This window comes from Protopterus annectens, chromosome 10.part0 (assembly GCF_019279795.1).
Source record: "Protopterus annectens isolate FY-2018-M chromosome 10.part0, PAN1.0, whole genome shotgun sequence".
Taxonomy (NCBI): Eukaryota; Metazoa; Chordata; order Ceratodontiformes; family Protopteridae; genus Protopterus; species Protopterus annectens.
This window is the reverse complement of record NC_056744.1, coordinates 1,212,089,453-1,212,109,856: the sequence shown is the minus strand read 5'-3', so window position 1 is coordinate 1,212,109,856 and position 20,404 is coordinate 1,212,089,453. Positions and strand designations below refer to the sequence as shown.

At 35.6% G+C, this 20,404-nt stretch overlaps 1 protein-coding gene across 1 annotated transcript in view; it reads left to right on the top strand.

Moving 5' to 3' along the window:
* The window catches only part of AXDND1 (axonemal dynein light chain domain containing 1), a 2,684,234-nt gene extending 2,665,553 nt beyond the window's left edge, over window positions 1-18,681 (top strand). Inside the window, exon 26 of the mRNA XM_044085955.1 lies at window positions 18,074-18,681. Coding sequence (XP_043941890.1) covers window positions 18,074-18,183 — 110 coding nt within the window. The 3' untranslated portion in view covers window positions 18,184-18,681. The remainder of the gene's footprint in view (window positions 1-18,073) is intronic.
* The last annotated feature ends 1,723 nt before the right edge of the window (window positions 18,682-20,404 follow it).

The window sequence follows — 20,404 nt, the reverse complement described above, 5'->3', positions numbered from 1 at the left end:
AATAAGTATGAGATTATAAATAGTTAATCACATTTGTGAAATATGGCTTTGCAAGAAAAAGTGGATGAGAAAAATTGGACTTTTGTTGACTTTGTTAAACTTGTGGGTAGACTGTAAAGCACATCTCACCTTTTGTCATTGATGTTTAGAGGAAAACTAAAAGATATGTAAAACAATTTTATTTTTAACAGTATTTGTGTCGCATATTTCATGATGTAAACTGTATTTTATATAGTAAAGCAGATGTATGTAATATTTAGTCAGGGGTATATTAAATATGGGGGTGAGGGAGAGTCATTTCAGTGATTGTTGTATGTGATAAAGATATTAAAGTAAAGAAGCACTTTTTTTAGTTTTAAGAAATATAGGTATTGCAGTGTAAAAAGGCTGGACAATAGCAAGTTAAGTTAATCTGCTATAATCTTGTTGGGGTAGGGGATAAGGTGTAAAACTCCTCTGATTATATTACATGTAGAGTGAAAATGTTTTATGTTATTTTTGCATATATGCATGTTGGCATTAATGCCCTTGGTGTAATCTAAAAGTGTTTTCAGTAAGCAAGTAGGCTGGAAAAATAAGACAGAATGATGAAAGCCATGAGAACTGCAATGATGTTAGGTTGTTTTTTTTTCCTTTATCAAATGTTCAGTAGGATTTAAGAAGTATACAGCTTAAGGCAGTTGTGCACTCTGTTCTTATTTTTCCATGGAGACAAAATGTCTGCAGGTACAAGCAATTGATCTTGAGACTTCTGAGCATTGTTTGCTCATGAAATGTAAAATTTAAATGTGCAAGGGCAAGCAGTTCAGTAAAAAATAAAGTCTGAAATTCTTGGACGTGAATAAGAGATAACAGCTTCCCTAGCAGCCTTAATACTTCATTGCATTTAGTAGAACAGTGTATATTTTAGTTTTATTTAAATATAGCTAGTCCACATTTTCTTAAGGCCAAAAGTTAATGTTTTCTGAAAGCATACAAGTTAATTTTCACATCTGGGAGGGGACTAGAGATAAGAAAAGAACAGACAGCAATCAGTATAAGTAGGAGCATGGGCTATAACATATGCTTTGTTGTGTTAAGTAATGTTTGTGGGTGCAGCTGTCAAGTTGAAGTACGTATTCCTATCAGGAGGGATAAACTTGATTTTTTTGAAGATGTACAGTTTTGTGTGTTTGTTCTAAGTTAGTAGGTTATGGGGGTGTTCTGAAAATATATTTATTTGTTTTAGGGTTTTCATTAAAATAAAAAGTCTTGAAAATGTGGCATAGATTCAAATGGAGATGACAAGAACCAACTGTATAAAAGATCAGCATGCCAAACAGTATATGCATGTAACACAAAAGTTGGAAATAAATATTCAAAAAAAATGTTATGTATAATAAGTGGGAATAATAACTTATTATAATGGCTGCCCAATCCATATTACTTTGGAATGCAAATGGCCTTACAAGAGTAGAAAAAGGTAAGAGTATTGAAGTATATTAAGAAATAGAGAGTGCAAATAGCAGTGCTGTAGGAGATGCATTTAGAAAGATATGAGCATGTGTATTTAATAAAGGATTCCAGGATGAATATTCAGCATAATATCAGGGACAAAGGAAAAGGGGAATAAATATACTAATTGTGCAAGGAGCTCAAATAGTGATGGAAGAGGGAAAAATATATAATAAGGGTAGATTTGTGGTAGTAAGGAACTACTGGCAAGAGAGGAGGATTCTGCTGGCATTTATTTATATTCTACCAAAAACTTTTATTATGGAAATTAAGAAATTGTTTGTAAAAATAATCAGATTTCAGTAAGGAATATTACTTACAGATGAGGACTGGAATTTGATTTGGAAAAGCGAGAATGTATCTGGGGGGCCTAGAAGAGAAAATATAACAAAAGAGGGTAAATTTGTGAAGAAATTTTTGAAAATGTTTGGTATGGAAGTTGTGAATTCAGTAGTAGGAACTGAGAGAGAGAGAATTTACTTATTATTCACAAAGGTAGAATAACTTGGCTAGATTAAATAGAATTATATTTTACAGGAACGTGCATTTAACTGAAAGCTTCAACACACACACACTCAATAACTATTTCAGATCACATACCAATAAAAAGTATGATACAAATGCAAGTAATGAAGTCAAAATAAGACACTGGTGCTTTCCCACCTACCTGAAAAAAGACAGGAATTTAAGCAATGGGCACAAAAGGAAATTATTCAGGAGTTATTAGGGAAGATAACAATTTCTTCAGATGTCATAGCTAGTGAATGGGATAAAATGAAAATGGAGTTTAAAAACAGAGTAGAAATAAAAGATAAAGAAATATGATTAAGATGTAATATGAATTGTTTAGCATTACTGACAAAAGTCAAAGTATTGCAGAATAGAGAAATCTCAAAGAACAAGAAGAGGCAAAACTGCAGACTGCTAAAGAGAAAATGAGGGAATATCTAGATGATATACTTGAGTTTAGAAATATCACTGTTAAGGAACGGTTTTGATAATAACTTCAGATCACAAACACTTTTAGCACATTTACTTAGGCAACAGAATGAAAAGGTTATTGTGAAACTTAGGAAGCCTATAACAAGAAAATAGCCAGAGATCATGTAGAGGTATTACAGATATTTCTGAAATTTTATAAAAGTTTGTATTAAGCAGAAAAATGTTGAAATTAAGAAAGAGCACACATGACATATTTATGGAAACACAACAATTAACAGTTAAGATAGGCAGAGATGAGATAAAAACTGGGTTATATAATCAATCTGCAGGAAAATATGCACAAGCAGATGGTATTCATGTGGAAGCTTGAAATTTCAGAGGAAGGAAAGTAATAAATATCTGGAAGGTTTTGTTTACAGTATTTTAAAAGGAGGGAAAGCACCAACATCTTATTAGAAAGCCATAGTGACTGTAGTACCTAAAGATGGTAAAACCTCTCAGACTCAGCTTCATACAGGCTAATTTCAAATGTAACCCATGGTTATAAAGTGCTTATGTCTATACTAGCTAAAAGAGTGGCAAAAGTATTGCCAAAATTAATAGATATGGATCAATATGGTTTTGTGGAGGGGAGGCAAACATTTGACAGCAGTAATAGAGCAGTGATGATCCAGAGGAAGCAGAATGAAAGAAATATGTGTGTTGATGTTGGGTCTTGATGCAGAGAGAACATTTGACAGAGTAAGCTGGGAAATTTTGAGATGGGCAATATATGCATTTTCATTTCCTGAAACAATAGTAAGGTGAATTAGGAGGATATCTGAGGGATTGGAGGCAAGAATTAAAGTGGAAGAGTTCCTATCTGATAAGTTGTGTCTGAAAAGAGGAACCAGGCAACAAAGAAAATATGGGACTCAGAAATTTGAGGATATTATTGGTATGGTAATCAAGAAAAGTTGGCTTTATTTGCAGACAGTATTATTTTGCACTTGATAAATCCAGAAAAGGACATCTCAGTGTTGTTGAACATTTTGAGACAGTTTCATGTCTTTTCTGGATTTAAAAATTAATGAAAATAAAACAAAGGCTATAGACATAAATTATATGCCCACACATTAATTGGTTCAGTAATACCCATATTTATGGGGGAAAGATAAGATGAAGTATTTAAGAGTATGGATCAAAAAGGTTCTGTTGTGTGGCAAGACACTTGACAAAAGATAATACAAAAACTGAGAAACTGTAAGCTTTTGTTTGTGGATAGGGATAGAAAGATTCAAGCAGTGTAATTGTTTTAGTCCCTTTTTTATATACAGGACTGGCATATTTTTATCAACCAGAGGAGAAGTTGCAGATAATAATTAATAAAGAGTAGAATTAATTTATCTGGGAGGGGAAGAGGGCAATGGTTAAGTGAGATAAGTTGATCCTTCCAATAAAACAAGGTTGTTTAGGATTTCCTGATTTGAAGGGATATTTTGGAGCTACACAATTAAGGCTCATATACATAAAAGCTGAAAGTTTTAATTTAGAGTGGAAAGGGATGAAGATGAAAGGGGCGAAATTTAAGAAATATGGAGTGAGTGGGATTTTGGATGCAGGACCTTGTGGAAAATAACAGCCAGATAGAATATTATATTCATAAAGTAGCAGAAAGTATTCTATGAACTAAGCCAACATGAGAATGGAGAAAGGAGATTTTGTCAATAGCTATGACCGCTAGTAGGAGTACAGAGAACAGGCAGGGATGGGCTGGAATTTGCTGGAGAACACTGGCAAAGGGACCAAGGTATTAGGAGCCAATAACCTAAGAGGGAAAGGTAATAGAATGAGATGAGGCCAAGAAGAAATTTGGACTGCAGGCTAGAGACTGCCTTCCTTACCAGAGATTGATATCAGAGTATAGGCAAAGAGAAAAGGATAGGGGAGTCCTAACTGAAAGATTTGCTCTAGTAGAGTTTTTAGTTGTATCTTTAACAGAAGTTGCTGTTACAAACGGAATAATGAGTATGGCATATGAAAGGTTGCACAATAAATGTAGGAATCAGTCAAAGGAGGTTAGAAAGGATTGGGACGAGAGACTGGATAAGCAATTTACAAGGGAACACTGGGAGGACATATGCATGGTTCCTACGTATGCAACAAAGTCTACAAGGTTTAGGATTTTTGCTTGGAAGTGTTGGAATAGGTATTTTATACCCCAGAGAGATTCCAGAAATTTTTCTCAGGTAGATAGTAAATGGTGGAGGTGTGATGGGGAAGAAAGAGGAAACAGGGAACATATGTTTTAGGAGTATAATGAGTTGGCAAATTTAAAAAAAATCCCTACAGAGTACTCTGTGAGAAAAATTGGGTGAGCAGTTAAGTGTAGCTAAAGAAGTGATTCTTTTGAGCTGGAGCACAGGATCTGAATTGCCTTGACGTAGTAAGGCCTTGTTAAGTTTAATTCTGTTGGCTGCCAAAAAAGCAGTTACTACAAAATGGAAATCAAAGTCTAAACCTGATATATTTGAAGTATTGAATAATGTAATAGACATAAAAGAACTTGAGGTGGGATCTTTAGAAAAGAGAAGGAATGACTTGCATAGAAACGAATGTAATTTATGGAAGCAGTACATGCAGAATAATGTTCTGGAGGAGGAGTGAGGTTTAAGGGAAGGCAGGAATTGAGCAACTTAATGTTGGACTGAGGATAGTTCTAAAATAGAACATATGTGATGTATAATGTATGCAACTGGAAACAGGATAATATGATTTGTTTTCTTTTCTATTAATGTATGTTTCCCTATGTTTTTAATTGGGTCTACCTGAGATGGTCGACAATTCATTTGATCGACTTTTATTTGGTTGACAATTCATTTGATCGACAGGCAGATTTGCCCCCCTCCCCAATGTTGTGCGACCCTGGAGTTGATATATATAGTTAGGGGGGGTGTGGGGGGCACAGCCCCCCACATAAAACTGCTTGTCGATCAAATGAATTGTCGACCAAATAAAAGTCGATCAAATGAATTGTCGACCATGTGAAGTAGACCCCTTTAATTTTTTTAATTAATTTAATAAATTATATAATAATTTAATAAAGGAGTTACATTTTTAGCTGCAGTGTTTTAGCGCCTCAGAAATCAAAACTTAACTATTTTCTCTGTCTGAATGATTGTTTGGTACTGAAAAAAAGAAAGCAACAATTTATACAACACATCATGAAGAAGTCCAATCAGTCCTGTTACAGTTTTATCAGTTATAGAACATGCCAGCTAGACAGTGTCAGAGAGCACTAGGTTACATGCTTTCTTGCATTCTTCTGATCTATCAGACAAGATTCACAATAGGCAGACCCATCTCAGAAGCATTTAAACTAGTCACAAATCCTTTGGATATGTTCAGTCCTATACACAAGACACAGAGTGGAATTTCTGTAATGGGTAGTCTTAGAAAACGTATTAGTAAGAATTGGAATTACTTCCACCTTTCAAAGCTCACAAACTGACTACAGACATTTGATTATACTTGAGAGCCTGCTTCAACAGTTTATCAGCCCAGAGCGGCTGGTGTTATAAACCAAGAACTAAACCAAACAAATGAAAAACTTGAGTGGAGATCCAGGTGCCCAAAAAGACCAGTGAGACCAGTACCAACAGCCGAGAAATGTCACCAAATGATTTATTAAAATCAACAAGCAACAAAAATAGCAAGTGATAGCAGTTGATTCAGTTAAAAAAAAAACATTGGTGATTTTAAACTATAGTCACAAAACTTCTTTGAAACTAAATTGAAGTCACAAAATTTCTTTGGATGGCCAGATATACTAACTTGTTTCTGTAAAAGTACTTCTTCCTCGTGTTTTTTTTTCCCCTATAGTTTTTTTCCAAGTATTCCTCTGCTTGTTGTTGTTTTGAGCGGTTCCATGTTTTGGTTTTGCTCCTAACTGCTCAAAATTAGGGGTAAGATTGTTGTGCAGATAGGAATTGGGTTTAGATTTGTTTCTAGGATAGTCCAAAGTTGTTTGAGGACTATTGTCTTGATTTTTACCCCTTTCCCTTTGCCACAATCTCTCAGAGCATCTTACAGCTTGCTCATCCTGTGTAGAGACTTCCTGTACTTCCTCACTGCAAGCCTCACTTTGATGTATGCCTTCCCCCTGTCTACCATCCGAATAATTGTTCAGGATTGGTTGGTTTTATTCTGTGTATCTAGAGGGCGAAGGGTAAGCTGTTCCTGTGGAATATGCATCAGTATCTCTTTTTAATTTCTTAAGTTTTCTCAGTTGAATTGTTTTACAAATATTGTCAATTTTATTGAACAAGTTACTGTAGTTAGTGCTATAGTGATCAAACAGCACATCACTCATCAGGCTACCATTCAGAATGTCAAGATCTCAAGATATTTTATCTAGTTTAACATCATTTTCATGTATAATAAGATGAATAATGTCAGTACCTTCTTTGTTAAAGATGATAATCAATGCTTTGTGAAAGTCTGAATTTTTCTCAACTCCATTAGGGAAACGCCAAATTCCTAGACCCTTAGGAATTAGCCCTCTCTTCAGATTCTCATGTAAATAGGCATTGTCCATCTGCAATTTCTTGTAACAAAGCAGCTTCTCTTCAAATAATTTAAGCTGGTCAGTGAAAGAACACTCACCTATAACTTCCTGATTGGTGTTGACACTATTTAAGTTGGAAGCATTTATGGAGAACTCGAAACTATCTGTTTTCCAAGTGTCAAAATCAATTGTTAGTCGGTTAGTATTTGCAATTGTATTTCCTAGTTCACCAAGTTGGTTTGACCATGAGGCAAGAACGCCTGCACATTGATCCATTTGGGAAGAAACCACCCTGGGAGTGCTGCCGTTTCCATATAATTGTTGCTTGATTTTTTCCAAAAGGGGTGAAAGTTTACTAATCCCAGCTCGAATTTGTGTAACCAGGTCCAAAGAGAGAGACCCAGATACTCCACCAGATGCCATAAAACATTGCACTGACAAACCAAGAACCAAACCAAACAAATGAAAAGCTTGAGTGGAGATCCAGGTGCCCAGAAAGACTAGTGAGACCAGTACCAACAGCCGAGAAATATCACCAAATCATTTATTAAAATCAACAAGCAGCAAAAATAGCAAGTGATAACAGTTGATTCAGTTAAAAAAAAACATTGTTGATTCTAAATTAAAGTCACAAAACTTCTTTGAAACTAAATTGAAGTCACAAAATGTCTTTGGATGGCCAGATATACTTACTTGTTTCTGTAAAAGTACTTATTCCTTGTGTTTTTCGTTCCCCTGTAGTTTTTTTGCCAAGTATTCCCCTTCTTGTTGTTGTTTTGAGCGGTTCCAAGTTTTGGTCTTACTCCTAACCACACAAAATTAGGGTTAAGATTGTCGTGCAGATAGGAATTGGGATTAGAGTTGTTTCTCGGATAGTCCAAAGTTGTTTTGAGGACTATTGTCCTGATTTTTACCCCTTTCCCTTTGCCACAACTTCTCAAACAACTTTGGATTAACCTAGAAACAACTCTAAACCCAATTCCTATCTGCACAACAATCTTAACCCTAATTTTGAGCAGTTAGGAGCAAGACCAAAACTTGGAAATGCTCAAAACAACAACAAGCAGAGTAATACTTGGCAAAAAAAACTACAGGGGAATGAAAAACACGTGGAAGAAGTACTTTTACAGAAACAAGTAAGTATATCTGGCCATCCAAAGAAGTTTTGTGACTTTAATTTAGAATCAGCAAAGGATTGTTTAACTGAATCAGCTGCTATCACTTGCTATTTTTGCTGCTTGTTGATTTTAATAAACCATTTGGTGATATTTCTCGGCTGTTGGTACTGGTCTCACTGGTCTTTTTGGGCACCTGGATCTCCACTCAAGAATATCACTTCATGTCTTCATGAAGGAGGTAAAGGCAGTTTATAGGTTTTGATCAAATTCCCTGGCAATTTTCATGTGGCCTACATCTAGATCAACACAGACAACATTACAGTGATGTAGTATATTAAAAACCATGGAGGAACTAGTTCTTTTCAACCCTGAAAAGATACAAGTTAGATTTAGGAATGGGATCTTTAACACAATACTCCGTGTCTAATAGCGTATGTTCTAGTCTTACAGAATCAAATAGTAAGATGCCTTTAGCAAAAACATGACTTTGCCTCTTAAATGGAAACTGGATCCAAGAAATTTTTATCAAATTGCATAAATGTGAAGTCTTTCCAGGCTGTATTTGTTTGCTGTCCATCATAGATCAGCTCAAAACCTGTTGCAGTAAGCATTACTACACTGCTTAAAGGATAGCTGTCTTTTCTTTTCAGTGAACCCTTCAGTGGACTCTTCATGTATGACATCTCTCCTTTTACTTTAATTCAGATAGTTTTCAAAGTAAAAATAGACAAGGTCAATCTGATTTTGATATCTCCCTCTTGGACCAGACAGCCTTTGCATTCAGTACTTATGAGTCTGTTTTCTCTTCCACCATGGCCATTACCTCCACACGTCTTTGTGCACCCAACAAAAGTGCTATGTACTACATAACATTCTCAAAGCCATGAATCTCTCAGAATGAAGGATCTAATTGTGATTCCTTATAGCAGCTTTGTTTCTTCACAAGTTCAAAATATTGTAAGGAAGCTAAAAAGCAGAAGAAAAGTCTTACATAATTATGACACATTGTCTGGATGCTTTACACTGCCTCATATTAAGTTTACTAGACTGTTTTATACTAAGTGTTCAATTCAAATCTGTGTTATTCTTCAGTAAAGGCTGTGCAATTTCTGTCTACCATCTATACTGCACATAGCAGTTCATAATTCCGTTAAGGTCATTATTAAAGGAGCCTTTCATTTAAGAGCTTCAAGCATACATATTTTTCATGGCTGACAGTTGAATTTTGTGTTAGATTGTTAGATAAGTTATCATTACCTCAGTTTGAACAGAAGAATCTGCAGTGTTAAATATCTTTTGTGGAATGTTGCCATTTCTTCTGGCAGAACTTTTAATGTTTGAAACTGTTATTTGTAATCCACTTGTCTTAATATCCATAGTGAAAGGGTGTAATTGAAAAATCCACTTCATTCTTAGTGCCAAAAGTAGTTTCTGCAGTTTTTTTAATCAACCCATTCCATTGACTGCAGTCATCTATTAAAGTGGATGAGAGTGCCATTTTTATCTATTGAATATTTACAGACGGGTAAGAATCTATGCTTAATTGCAGCAGCACTGATCAAGTATTTCTATGTTTCAAAAGGGAAAGAAAAGTCTACTATTAAATAAACATACTTTCTACATGGTTGAGACACTAGACTGTCTTTTCTTTAACAAATGTAATATTAAGACAAAGTAAGAACTCATTGTCCTGTAACAGCAGCATATTTCTGGAATATGTCCACATGTACAGTTTAGAAGCTGAAACATCGTCTGGTATTGACACCTTTTAAAAACACCAAGTTTAATATACAGATTGGGTCTGAATAGATTTTGACATGGATGTGCTTCAATAAATCATCTGACTAATCTCTTCCCATGGTTATGATAAAACTATTTAGCAATCTACTGAGATGTGATTTATTGGTACAATGACTCTCCCAGGAAAAAGGTAATACAGTTGTGCAGAAACAGACCTTTTTAATAGAAAGGCAATACTCCACCCATCCCCTGGCAAAGAAGTAGGTAGGTTTCTTATTTCTGTAATTATTTGGCTCCAGGAAAAATCAGTTCTTATTTTTTAATTTTATTTGCATTTTAGTTGTCATAAAGCCATAACCTACTATAAGCATAATTATAAATAAGGGTCTTTTGTGGCTTAAAGAACTGAAGAACACCCCTAGCAGCCCTGGCTTTATGTGGGAGTCTAGCATAGCTTTCATTATTTGAAGGACTGTTGACACAAACCAGTGCTGGTATTCATAACGATTGGGAAACAACTGGCTACATTTCTGGTTAGGAACTGAAAACATACAAGATGGAAAAATCCAAATGTTAAAATTAATTGTAAATTACTGTAATAATGAGATCGCATTGAAAATCCACTTTTTATAACTATTCTTACATAGCACTTTACTCCCTATCTGACATGTTAGGCGCAAACTTTACAAGGTAATATATCATTCCCAGAATTTTCTTTAGTTTGTCTTTGTCTAGTGAACATAGAATTTACACCGCTCCTGAAAATTTCTCTGTGTGCTATTCATAAACATAGTGCACCATGGAGGAAGCTAGGTATACCATAGAATGGCATAGTAACGTCTATTCTGATTCATAAAAGTGACAGCGCAACTGGGTAATACACTGTATGCTGACTTTCACTATTGTGTAAGCATTGTTCTCTAAGGACAGCGTAAGTATCCAAATCATCCCCTTTCTAAATATATGCCATTCATTAATAAATAGTTTTTGGAGTACTCACTGGTCCCTGAGGGATAACCTACAGGAATCCAACATCATAGTATCCGATGGTGCTGCCTCTGGCAAAGCAGTAGTCCATCTCTCTGTTAATATGTTATCCATCTAGATGGAGATAAGCAAAATATTGGCACTGTTAAAATACAAAAAGGAAAGAAAAGCTGTACTGCATGGCAGAAAAAAAATACTAGCAGCAGAATCTGCTCTAATGCAGAAAAACCTGCTTGGAGCTTTCTTCAGTACTTTGAGATGTAAACGGCTCTAATAGAGGCTTGTGCTTGTCCCACCCCTTTCTAGTGATGCTTGCAATCTCCCACCCCAGGGATTTCACATTGCACCAGATCCCCTCATTACCATAATATGATAATCACCCTCAGTCCACTATCATGCCTTGGGAGTAAAAGCTTTTTTGAGTAGCTTCCAGACAAGAAGGCAGACCATGACACAACAGTGAGAATCAACACGTGTAGCTCTGTAGTTGGGACTAAAATATCTTACTGAGCTGCCTGTCAGTGCAATGCTGTGTTGTTTAGTGCTATCTTGCAACACAGCATTGTCACATATCCCAAGCACAAGTGCATTGGGTATACAATGCTATACTAGATGAGTTTGTGCACCATTTAAAACAATGGGGTGACAGTTATACACTGTTATCCACTTACCCTGAAGTATCTGACTTTATTCCCTCTGTCATTAAAATATCATCCATATCTTCACACTCGTCACCCTTAAATTAAATTTGTCCTTTTGTAGTCTGTTCAAAATCTGTATCACAAACAAAAAACAGAAGAAAAATAACCTCACAGCTGATAAAGTAGGAGAATCCAAGGACTAAACGTAATTCCAAAACCGATTCATTCAAAATGTGAGCGCTTTCATTTTGTTGAATACAAAACGTCTTCAGACAATTAAAAACTTTTAAAATCTTTCCTTAATATAATATCCGTTTACGAGTCACATGCAATTTCAACCAATGGACTTTCCTCAATACCCACAGCCCCCAAAAAAGGTATTCCTAAAAAAAAAAATAAAAAATAAAAAAAAAAGACTTTGAATAATCAATTTTTTTATCTATGACATTCCCATTCAAAACCTGTAAGCACATTTTTTCATTTCATAAACACATTTAAAATAATAAACCCAAAGTATTAGCTCATCTTTTTTATGCTTTAGGATTTAAAACAGGTGCTATACTGGCCTGTTTGTTCAGTCTGGGCCAGCTATAGGCATTCCAAAAAATCTGCCAGTAAATCTCCCTTACTTCTAAATTCAATTTCCATGGACCTCCTCTTGGTTCAGATGCAATTTGCTCCAACACTGAAAATTTAAAAGTATGCCCAAGGTATTCTATAATATGTTTAGAAAGTGCATTAGTACCCCTGTCTATCTTTATCTCATATAAATGTTCATAATTTTGATCACGAAGCTTCCATTATATTTTACTAATATAAAAGCTTTCACATTGCTGGCAGAGTGCAACATAAACAATAGCCTTGCTTTCACAACCACCCTATAAGACATCTGAAATTGTTTACCTTTAATTAGAAATCTGTCACCCGTCAATATCCACTAACAATATGCGCATATCCCACAACTGAACATGCTCGGGTTATATCTCCTTACAGGTTGCACAACCTGAAACATATTTTTTAGGGTCCGTCTCCTATATACAATAATGGGTGTTTCTCCAACTTTTTCCCTTAACGTTCGATCATCAATTAGAATGCCCCCGTTCTTATTGAGAATAGTCTTAATGATGGTGCTATCTAAACTGAAGATAATAATAAGAGACATGGGATATGATGCAATTGTTTTAACTTCTTCCTGTCCATTACACCTAAAGATGTGTTCCATACCATTTAATAAAGGAACAAAATGTCCAGAATTACTTTTGTAAGTAAATTTTTATATCATTCCATCAATGAGGATTCCAGGATAACCTCTATTGAGAAACATGGTTCTCATCATGTGACATTCTTCCATAAATTGATGGTCCACAGTGGACCAAGCTGATTATGTGATAAGCACAAACCAACTGCCCTTTCATGACCGCTTTCTTCTGATAATAAGGATGGGAACTAGAAAAATGCAACAAAGTGTTGGAATATGTGGCCTTCTTATAGATCTGAGACAAGTATCACTTCTTGCTCCTGTCCTTAAGAAAGACATCCAAGTATGACAGAGCAGAATCACTATAGTTGTACGTAAAAGTCAAGAAAGTATTGTTCCATTGATATAATCAATAAACTCCTTTATTTCCAGTTCATCTATAGCATTTTGTATTTTCTTTATATATAAATTAAGAAACCAGTCATTTGTCTCTTAATTTTTCTTCTTTCCACTTACTTTCCATCCATTTTCTCTGCTTTTCTTTTGAAGGCTATAATGGACCAATCCATATCTTCTGTTTGTTTTAATATTGTATTAGTTTTTAGTATTTTGCTTTAGCAGTAATTCAGTATTATTTTCATCCTCATTCAGTCTTCCTTCTATATCATTTAAAGAATCTTCGATGCCTGACATCTGGGTCTTCTGCAGCTGCAGAGCGTCATTGATTTATTCCATGTGTTTGAAACAGTTCTGTTTAAAATCTTCAGTTTTGGTGTCCTGTTTATCTATCTTAAGTGATAATTCTTGAATGTCAGTTAGTACTGAATGAATCTCTTTTTTAAGTACAAAATCTTGTGAAGTTACCTTTGTATGACTCATTATAAGGCTGGATACAGTGAAGAATATTTCCCATGAAGAATTTGACAGGAAAATAATGGAATATGTAAAGAAATATTTGATACAATCCTCAAGCACTGCAAGATTCATCAGAATTCACTCAATTCAATTAAATTATTTAGAATTGTTTTGAAATATAATTTCCTGTCAGAAAAATATGTAGAAGCAGAGCAGGAGAAAAGTGTTGCTACCCTAGTTGCATCCTGGCCACGGCCCACAGGAAGGCAAAAAGTATTAATTACTTTTAAGACTTCTTCAACTACAGTGTGCATCTATTTTTCACACTTTGTGGCTACTCTGCTTACAGTAAGGAACAAATCATATTTATGAATTCACAGATTCCAGAGTTTTTTTGTGGGAAACTACCTAGCAGTAAGGCTGAATAAATGTTGTGGAGGGATAAAGTCCTGGCAGTAGTCCTGCAGATGTGGTTTGATTAGTGGACCTATCTGCTGTGGACTTTGAGATAGGTGAGAATTAATGACAATTTTCTTAACTCAGCTGTCATGCGGGGAGATATTTGTCCCAGTTAAAACTAACTACATCTCATATGTGTTAGCTCTGCCATATCAACTGTTCACCCATGGTGGAGATGTGTGTTTTTGTGTTTGGATGTAGTGACATGCACACTAAACATACATTGACATTAGATCAGAGTAGTAGAGAGAGATTGTAGGTAGTATGAAACAGTAAAAAATATCAGAAATCTGAACTACCTGAGGAAGATGATTCACTTTAGCTTAGCTATCTCCCAGGCTGGTTATGTGACAATTGGCAGCCACTGGGGAATGAGGGAGTCAAAAGAACAAAGAGCGTGATAGTCAGTATGTGGAGGGCAAAAGATATATAACAAAATAAAATTACCTTGCAGTGAGATAATTCCTATTTGGTGCATTTGTAACAACTTTTCATGAAAAGTTTTTTGATGGTGTTTCATGAGTTATGCAAATGAAAAGAAAAATGACAGCTTTATTAAACAAAATGACTTTTAAACTATGGATTATATTTCTGAACTTTTGACTGCTTGTCTACTCAAAAACAAAGGATTTTTTTTTATTTTCACATTGTGATGAACACAAATGACCCAAACATTGTGGATGCCTTGGCAGATCTTCACAGTAGCTGAAAAGTGATGAACGTGGAACCATATGACAGGCATTCCACAAGAGCATTATCACCTTTTCTTCTTAAATATCATGCTGCCATATGCACTACAGGGACCAAGCGAACCAAGACAGGGAAGTGAAGCTAAAGCTGAGTGGACTGTGTTATGGGTTCATGGGTCATTGCTAGGCATGACGTCCAGGAGACCATCAAGGGCCCTAGCCTAATTTCCTAATTATTCCTGAACACTGTCTGGTTTAGTAACTTGCTTCAAAGTCACACAGTAGGCAAACGCAGGCTAAGGGACTCAAACCCTGGAATACAGAAAGTAGCTTGTTAACAGCTCATAGCCTTAATCTCCTGCACTAATTGACAGATGGCTAGTAAGATTATTAGTCAATACTCAGCAGTAATTAGCATACCCTACAACCTCAGGGACAAATGTGAAGATATGATGGAAAGGGAAATAGATTATCTGTAAAGTTCCAAAGAGATGGAACCTAACAAAATATGTAGGTTTCTTAGCAGTGTGGATTAAAGCATTTTCACATGCATTGAGGCATTTCAATGGAGTAAACCAATCCCTGATCAATACTCAGAACTGCATGCTGTAGAAGTCAAAGAAAGAGAGGTTAAAATTAACAAGCTTACTGCTAAAGTAGGTCAGCTGATTCTGCTGCAGTCCAGAAGGTCTAATAAAGCCACCAAAAATAAAATTCGATGATCAAAGGCAGCAAATAGGATTAGCTCTTTTTTAACAGGTGGAAAATATCATTCTGAAAGGCGATCCAATCCCCTTATGTAATTTTTGGACCCTAATGTCACTGAAGTTGATGTGGTCTTTAAATTTCGCAGTCAAGTCATCATTTAGCATGCTCAAGATGACAAAGCTGAATATTGGAATAATATTGGCTTATTCTTTAGTTAAGGTTCATGTTTCAGCAAGTATTGATATGACTAAATACAGGAGAAACTGTAATGGTCATGAATATATGCATGGTGGTAAAATGAGCTTAAAATAAAAGCACAGATTTATAAATTGTTGCAGTCCTCATTCAGAGCATAGTAACTGAGCAGACTCTGAACATAAAAGCTGACTGTCAACTGTTGCCCTTCTCATGTTCACATATGCCTTCTGCACTCTGTCAAAGCAGGTTTTCCAGAAGAAACTTTCATCAGTAAAGTAGGCTTTATGCTGCCTCAGGAAACTTGTGTCCTGAACTACTCCAGGGATAGTCATTATTCTTGAGTGGAGAGAATTGTACCTCCTAAAGACTAGTTGATTGCTGGGTCAAGATCCATAGCCGGCATTAGGCATAGGCCAACTAGGTGACACCTAGGATGCTCCTCTAGCAGGGGCACTTTTCCAGTATTTATTTGTTTATTTTTTGTAGTAAAGAATGTTGAATGAATACAGGAAAAGCTTAAGAGTAAGACAAACCGTGAGAAAAATGAAGAAAAAAGTAATCTGGATGGTGTAGGTAGACCATGATGGGGGCATTAGGTCTTGTGGTGGCGCTGTGGAGCCCTTTTGCCTATATCTTTGTTGATAAGGTCCATGGTGATTTTCTTCATGGCCTTATAGATAAAGCTGATCAGGCTAATGGGTCTATAATTCCCAGAGTCAGTGGATGCACCCCTTTGTGCAAAAGGATGACAGTAGCTGTTTTCCATTTTCCTGGGATGAAGCCAGTGCTTAGGCCGTGATTGAAAAGAGTACTGATTGGTGATGCTAATTCCGATTTTAACCCATGTAGAATATAACCTGGTAGGTTATCTGGTCCCATAGAGGCTGTGTTTTTGGCCTTGGAGAGGGTGTTTAAGACCTGCTCCTTAGAGATACTAGGCGGTGAACAGGTGGTGGGGATGCTTTGGGGTATGTGTGGAGGGACAGGGGGGTGAAGTTTTCACTGAAGCTGTCAACCAGCAGATTTGCTATATCCAAAGGTTCTGTATATGTAGTACCAATGCATTTGCTTGACCGCGGAAGACAAAAAAGAAACTGTCTAGTCAACTTTTAAGTGCATTTCATCACTAGGAGTTTAATAGAAGTTGTATACTTTTGTATAGGATGCTGGACATCAAACATCTCTTTCACATGGCTACTACAGAAAAATTGCTCTGGTTTGTTTAAATAATTGCATATGTGATAATTTCATACTTATCAGCATATGAACATTAAATATCACAAGTAGCTGTTACAAATCATAGGAGATGGTCAGAAATGGAGCACGTTCTTCTTTTTCAAAAACAGAGTGATTGAATACTAGTTTCTTATTGTTAGTAATAACAAATCAATGAATAGATTTAGATTACAAATGTAATAATGTATATACTCTTAAGCAGGTCTACCTTTATGACGAATATCAGTAAATCTAGGTGAGGTAAAGGTAAATACTGGGAAAAGATTTGTAATGCCATAAAAAATAGCCAGCATGTTTTTAAAAATTATTTTTCTGGGTCAGAAATAGGAACACTTTCTTCTTTTTCAAAACCAAAAGTCTTGGGGTATAAGATTTCATATTGTTAGTGATACAGAATCAATTAATAGGCTTAGATCAGTTATGTAATAATGTGTGTATACTTAATCTGGTCTAATGTAATGAAGATTATCAGTAAATCCAAGAGAAGCAAGGAAGATACTGGGGGAAGACTTGTGTTGCCATTAACATAGACAGGAATATTTTTTTGAAATTATTTTTTATGCAATAAGATTTGCTAAAATGTATTCATTTATTTTTTTAATAGCTACAGTTATCAAGGTTTGTTTTTGTTTGTTTTTCTTTCAGCTTTTCCCGGTCAGGGGTCGCCACAGTGGAACTCCGGTCCGCTAATGATTGGCAGTCGATTTTTTACGGTGCCAAGGTGCCAGCCTGATGCCCAACCTTCAACGAAGGTATGCCCATTCACGCATGTCTTTCGAATACCACTTGACCGCGGGGAGGACATGTAGACTCCACACAGAAGGTGCTCCAGCCGAGAATTGAACGAAAGATCCTCTTGCTGTGAGGCGACAACACTACCGCTGCACCACCACTACATTTATCAAGGTTTATGGTTATATATTTCTGAGAAGGGAGCTAACTTATGGCATCTGTCACACACTTTCAATAATCTCTTGACTATGCCTATTCATAGTTCTATGCCTATATCACAGCAGTTAATAGGCTTGCAAAATAAAAGAATTGCAACTGAGAAGTTCTGTTTATTTAACTATAGTAATTACCCTTTTTACCAAGCTATATTCACCTTGCTATGGATTATTGCTAACTCATTTGATTTGTCAATTAAACTGTTTTATCATTTTAGCATATTAAGTCAGACTGTGTGTTGATTACATATGTGTTTAGCCGTTACACAAAAGTAGTTCACTAAACAGTATGTTTATTCTTTCTGTTATTTACAGAACCCAAGAAAGAGATTAAAGTTAACAAGCCTCAGTCTGCGAAAGGAACTCCTACAGGAAAACAAGCCAAACCTAAATCTAGCCAAAAAACTAAGACCAGCAAATCATAACAATGCAATTCAAAAGAAGAACAATCTGCAAACCACAGCAGTCATTCAGCACTTTAGAAGAAACTTAAGAGTCTAGATGTTTTTAAAATGTTGAAAGATTTGTTAGCAGTGTATTTCTCAGGTAATCTAATATATTCCATTGACTATCACTGCATTTGAAGGGAATAAATAAACAAATAAATAAAACAAAAATAGTCCATTACTACATTGGCGGAAATATGACGTGGATTGTATGGTTTCATGCTCTCTTTTGAAGTCCATTGTCTCAGGTTGTCTGTACATTCATTCGTATTCATCAATAATTACATCACAGTGAATTTAATGTCATTCTTTTAAATGAAGTATCATTTTGCACACCACATCTCTTGCTTGGTTATGTATAGTTTGTTGTTAGATATCAGCAGTGTTTTTCTATTGGTAGTGACATTTCCAGTCTCTCTCATATACATAATTTGGGGTAAGAAATGAAGGGTGAATTAAACTGTGGAGTTCACAAGATGTTTATTGTTTGGTTTTCATTTATAAACAAGTTAGTTTTTGGTTGCTGTGTTTTTCCAGTTTATAAGCAGAGAATGTTGTTCTTACGGTACAAAAATGTCACAGGAAATTTAGTGTGCTTGTTGTAAAACACACACTTTTTACATGGAGTAAAATTTTCTGTTATATATCCACACAATGACTGCGTCTCTTGGTAGGGCCTGGATCATTGTTATATTTTCCATAGTAAGTGAGCTTAAGCTCTGGGTTTTGGGGGTGATGTTGAGCTCTCCGAAAGTGGTGTAAATTTCTCTGGAGTATATGATTTGTTTTTCTGAAAGGTGCCATAAATCCTAGTTCTGAAGACCCAAGAAAAATTAAAAACTTGGATAAAAAATCCATTTCTTCAGAAAAGAGGACTATACATTTTGTGAAGTTTATCTTGTTCATGAATATTAGGTTAATGATTAGAAATATTTTAAGGGCACAGGAAATAAATATAGATTAAAACTATATTATTCAGTGGGCAGGGTCTATATTAGAACACCGAACATTCAAAATGTTGAGTGTTCTAATATCAACCCTATCAATCGAAAATTTAAAACATCGAACATTCAGAATAGCAAATTTTTTCCTAGGGAAAACATTTAACACACACACACAACACAAGCACACCAAACAAACATCACTCCACACACATACACCTAAACTCTTACAACTAACCCTACACTAAACTATACATACACCACTAACTATCCACTTACCTTAACCCAAACCCTAACCCTAAGGTCCGTCACTATCACACAGTCACCTCACCCACTCCTTAACCCTAACTCACCTACCCCGCCCTAACCCTCACGTCCACGCAATCGCACACTTACGTGACTCGCGCCCTAACACTAACTCACCTAAGCCGCCTTAACCCTCACATCCACACAATTGCACACTTACCTGAACCCGACCCGTAACTTTCCACCACAGCGCTGAAAATACCGAAGCAACAGAAACAGACAACCAAATTCTTTCCCTAGGAAAAAATTAGGTTTTCTGTTTCTTCGATATTTTCAGCGTTCGCTGAAAACTGGTCGATATTAGAACACTCAATATTTTGAACGTTCGGTGTTCTAATATAGACCCAGTGGGCAGATTATCTCCCATTGAAGCCTTTTAAGCTCCTAGTGGGAGGTTAAGTCTGTTATACTACAACAATGAGTTTGTATCCTCAATGAAACATATGTCAGCTGGAACAGTCTTATATAAATGATTATTTCTTATTGCCACTGTGTGGCAAAACACATCATAATTCTTTTATTAAAATAATATCCCTGTCCAGATAAGTAAATTATGTATACCACTTCATTGTGCTTAAATAAAAATGTGCCTAATCAATACATTTTAAAAACATCATTCACTTTATCATTTGCCACTCACTGTTATAGTGCTAATAAGTGTACTGTAAATATGTGGACATGTTCATTAGCTTGTGCATGAGCATTATATTTTAACTTTGTCCCACAGATTCATATTGGTGCAGACAGACATAAATGCCAAGGAGTATGGCTTCATGTACAAAAAGATAAAATAATGTCATTGTGTAATAGTATTAAACCATATTTGGGGCCTAGATAGTTTATATTTGGGAAGCTGATGTATTCTTATTATATGAACAGCATCCTTATGACCTAAACAATACCTCATTCAATGGATAAAATATGAATTACCCACTTCCAGCCATACTGTTTTG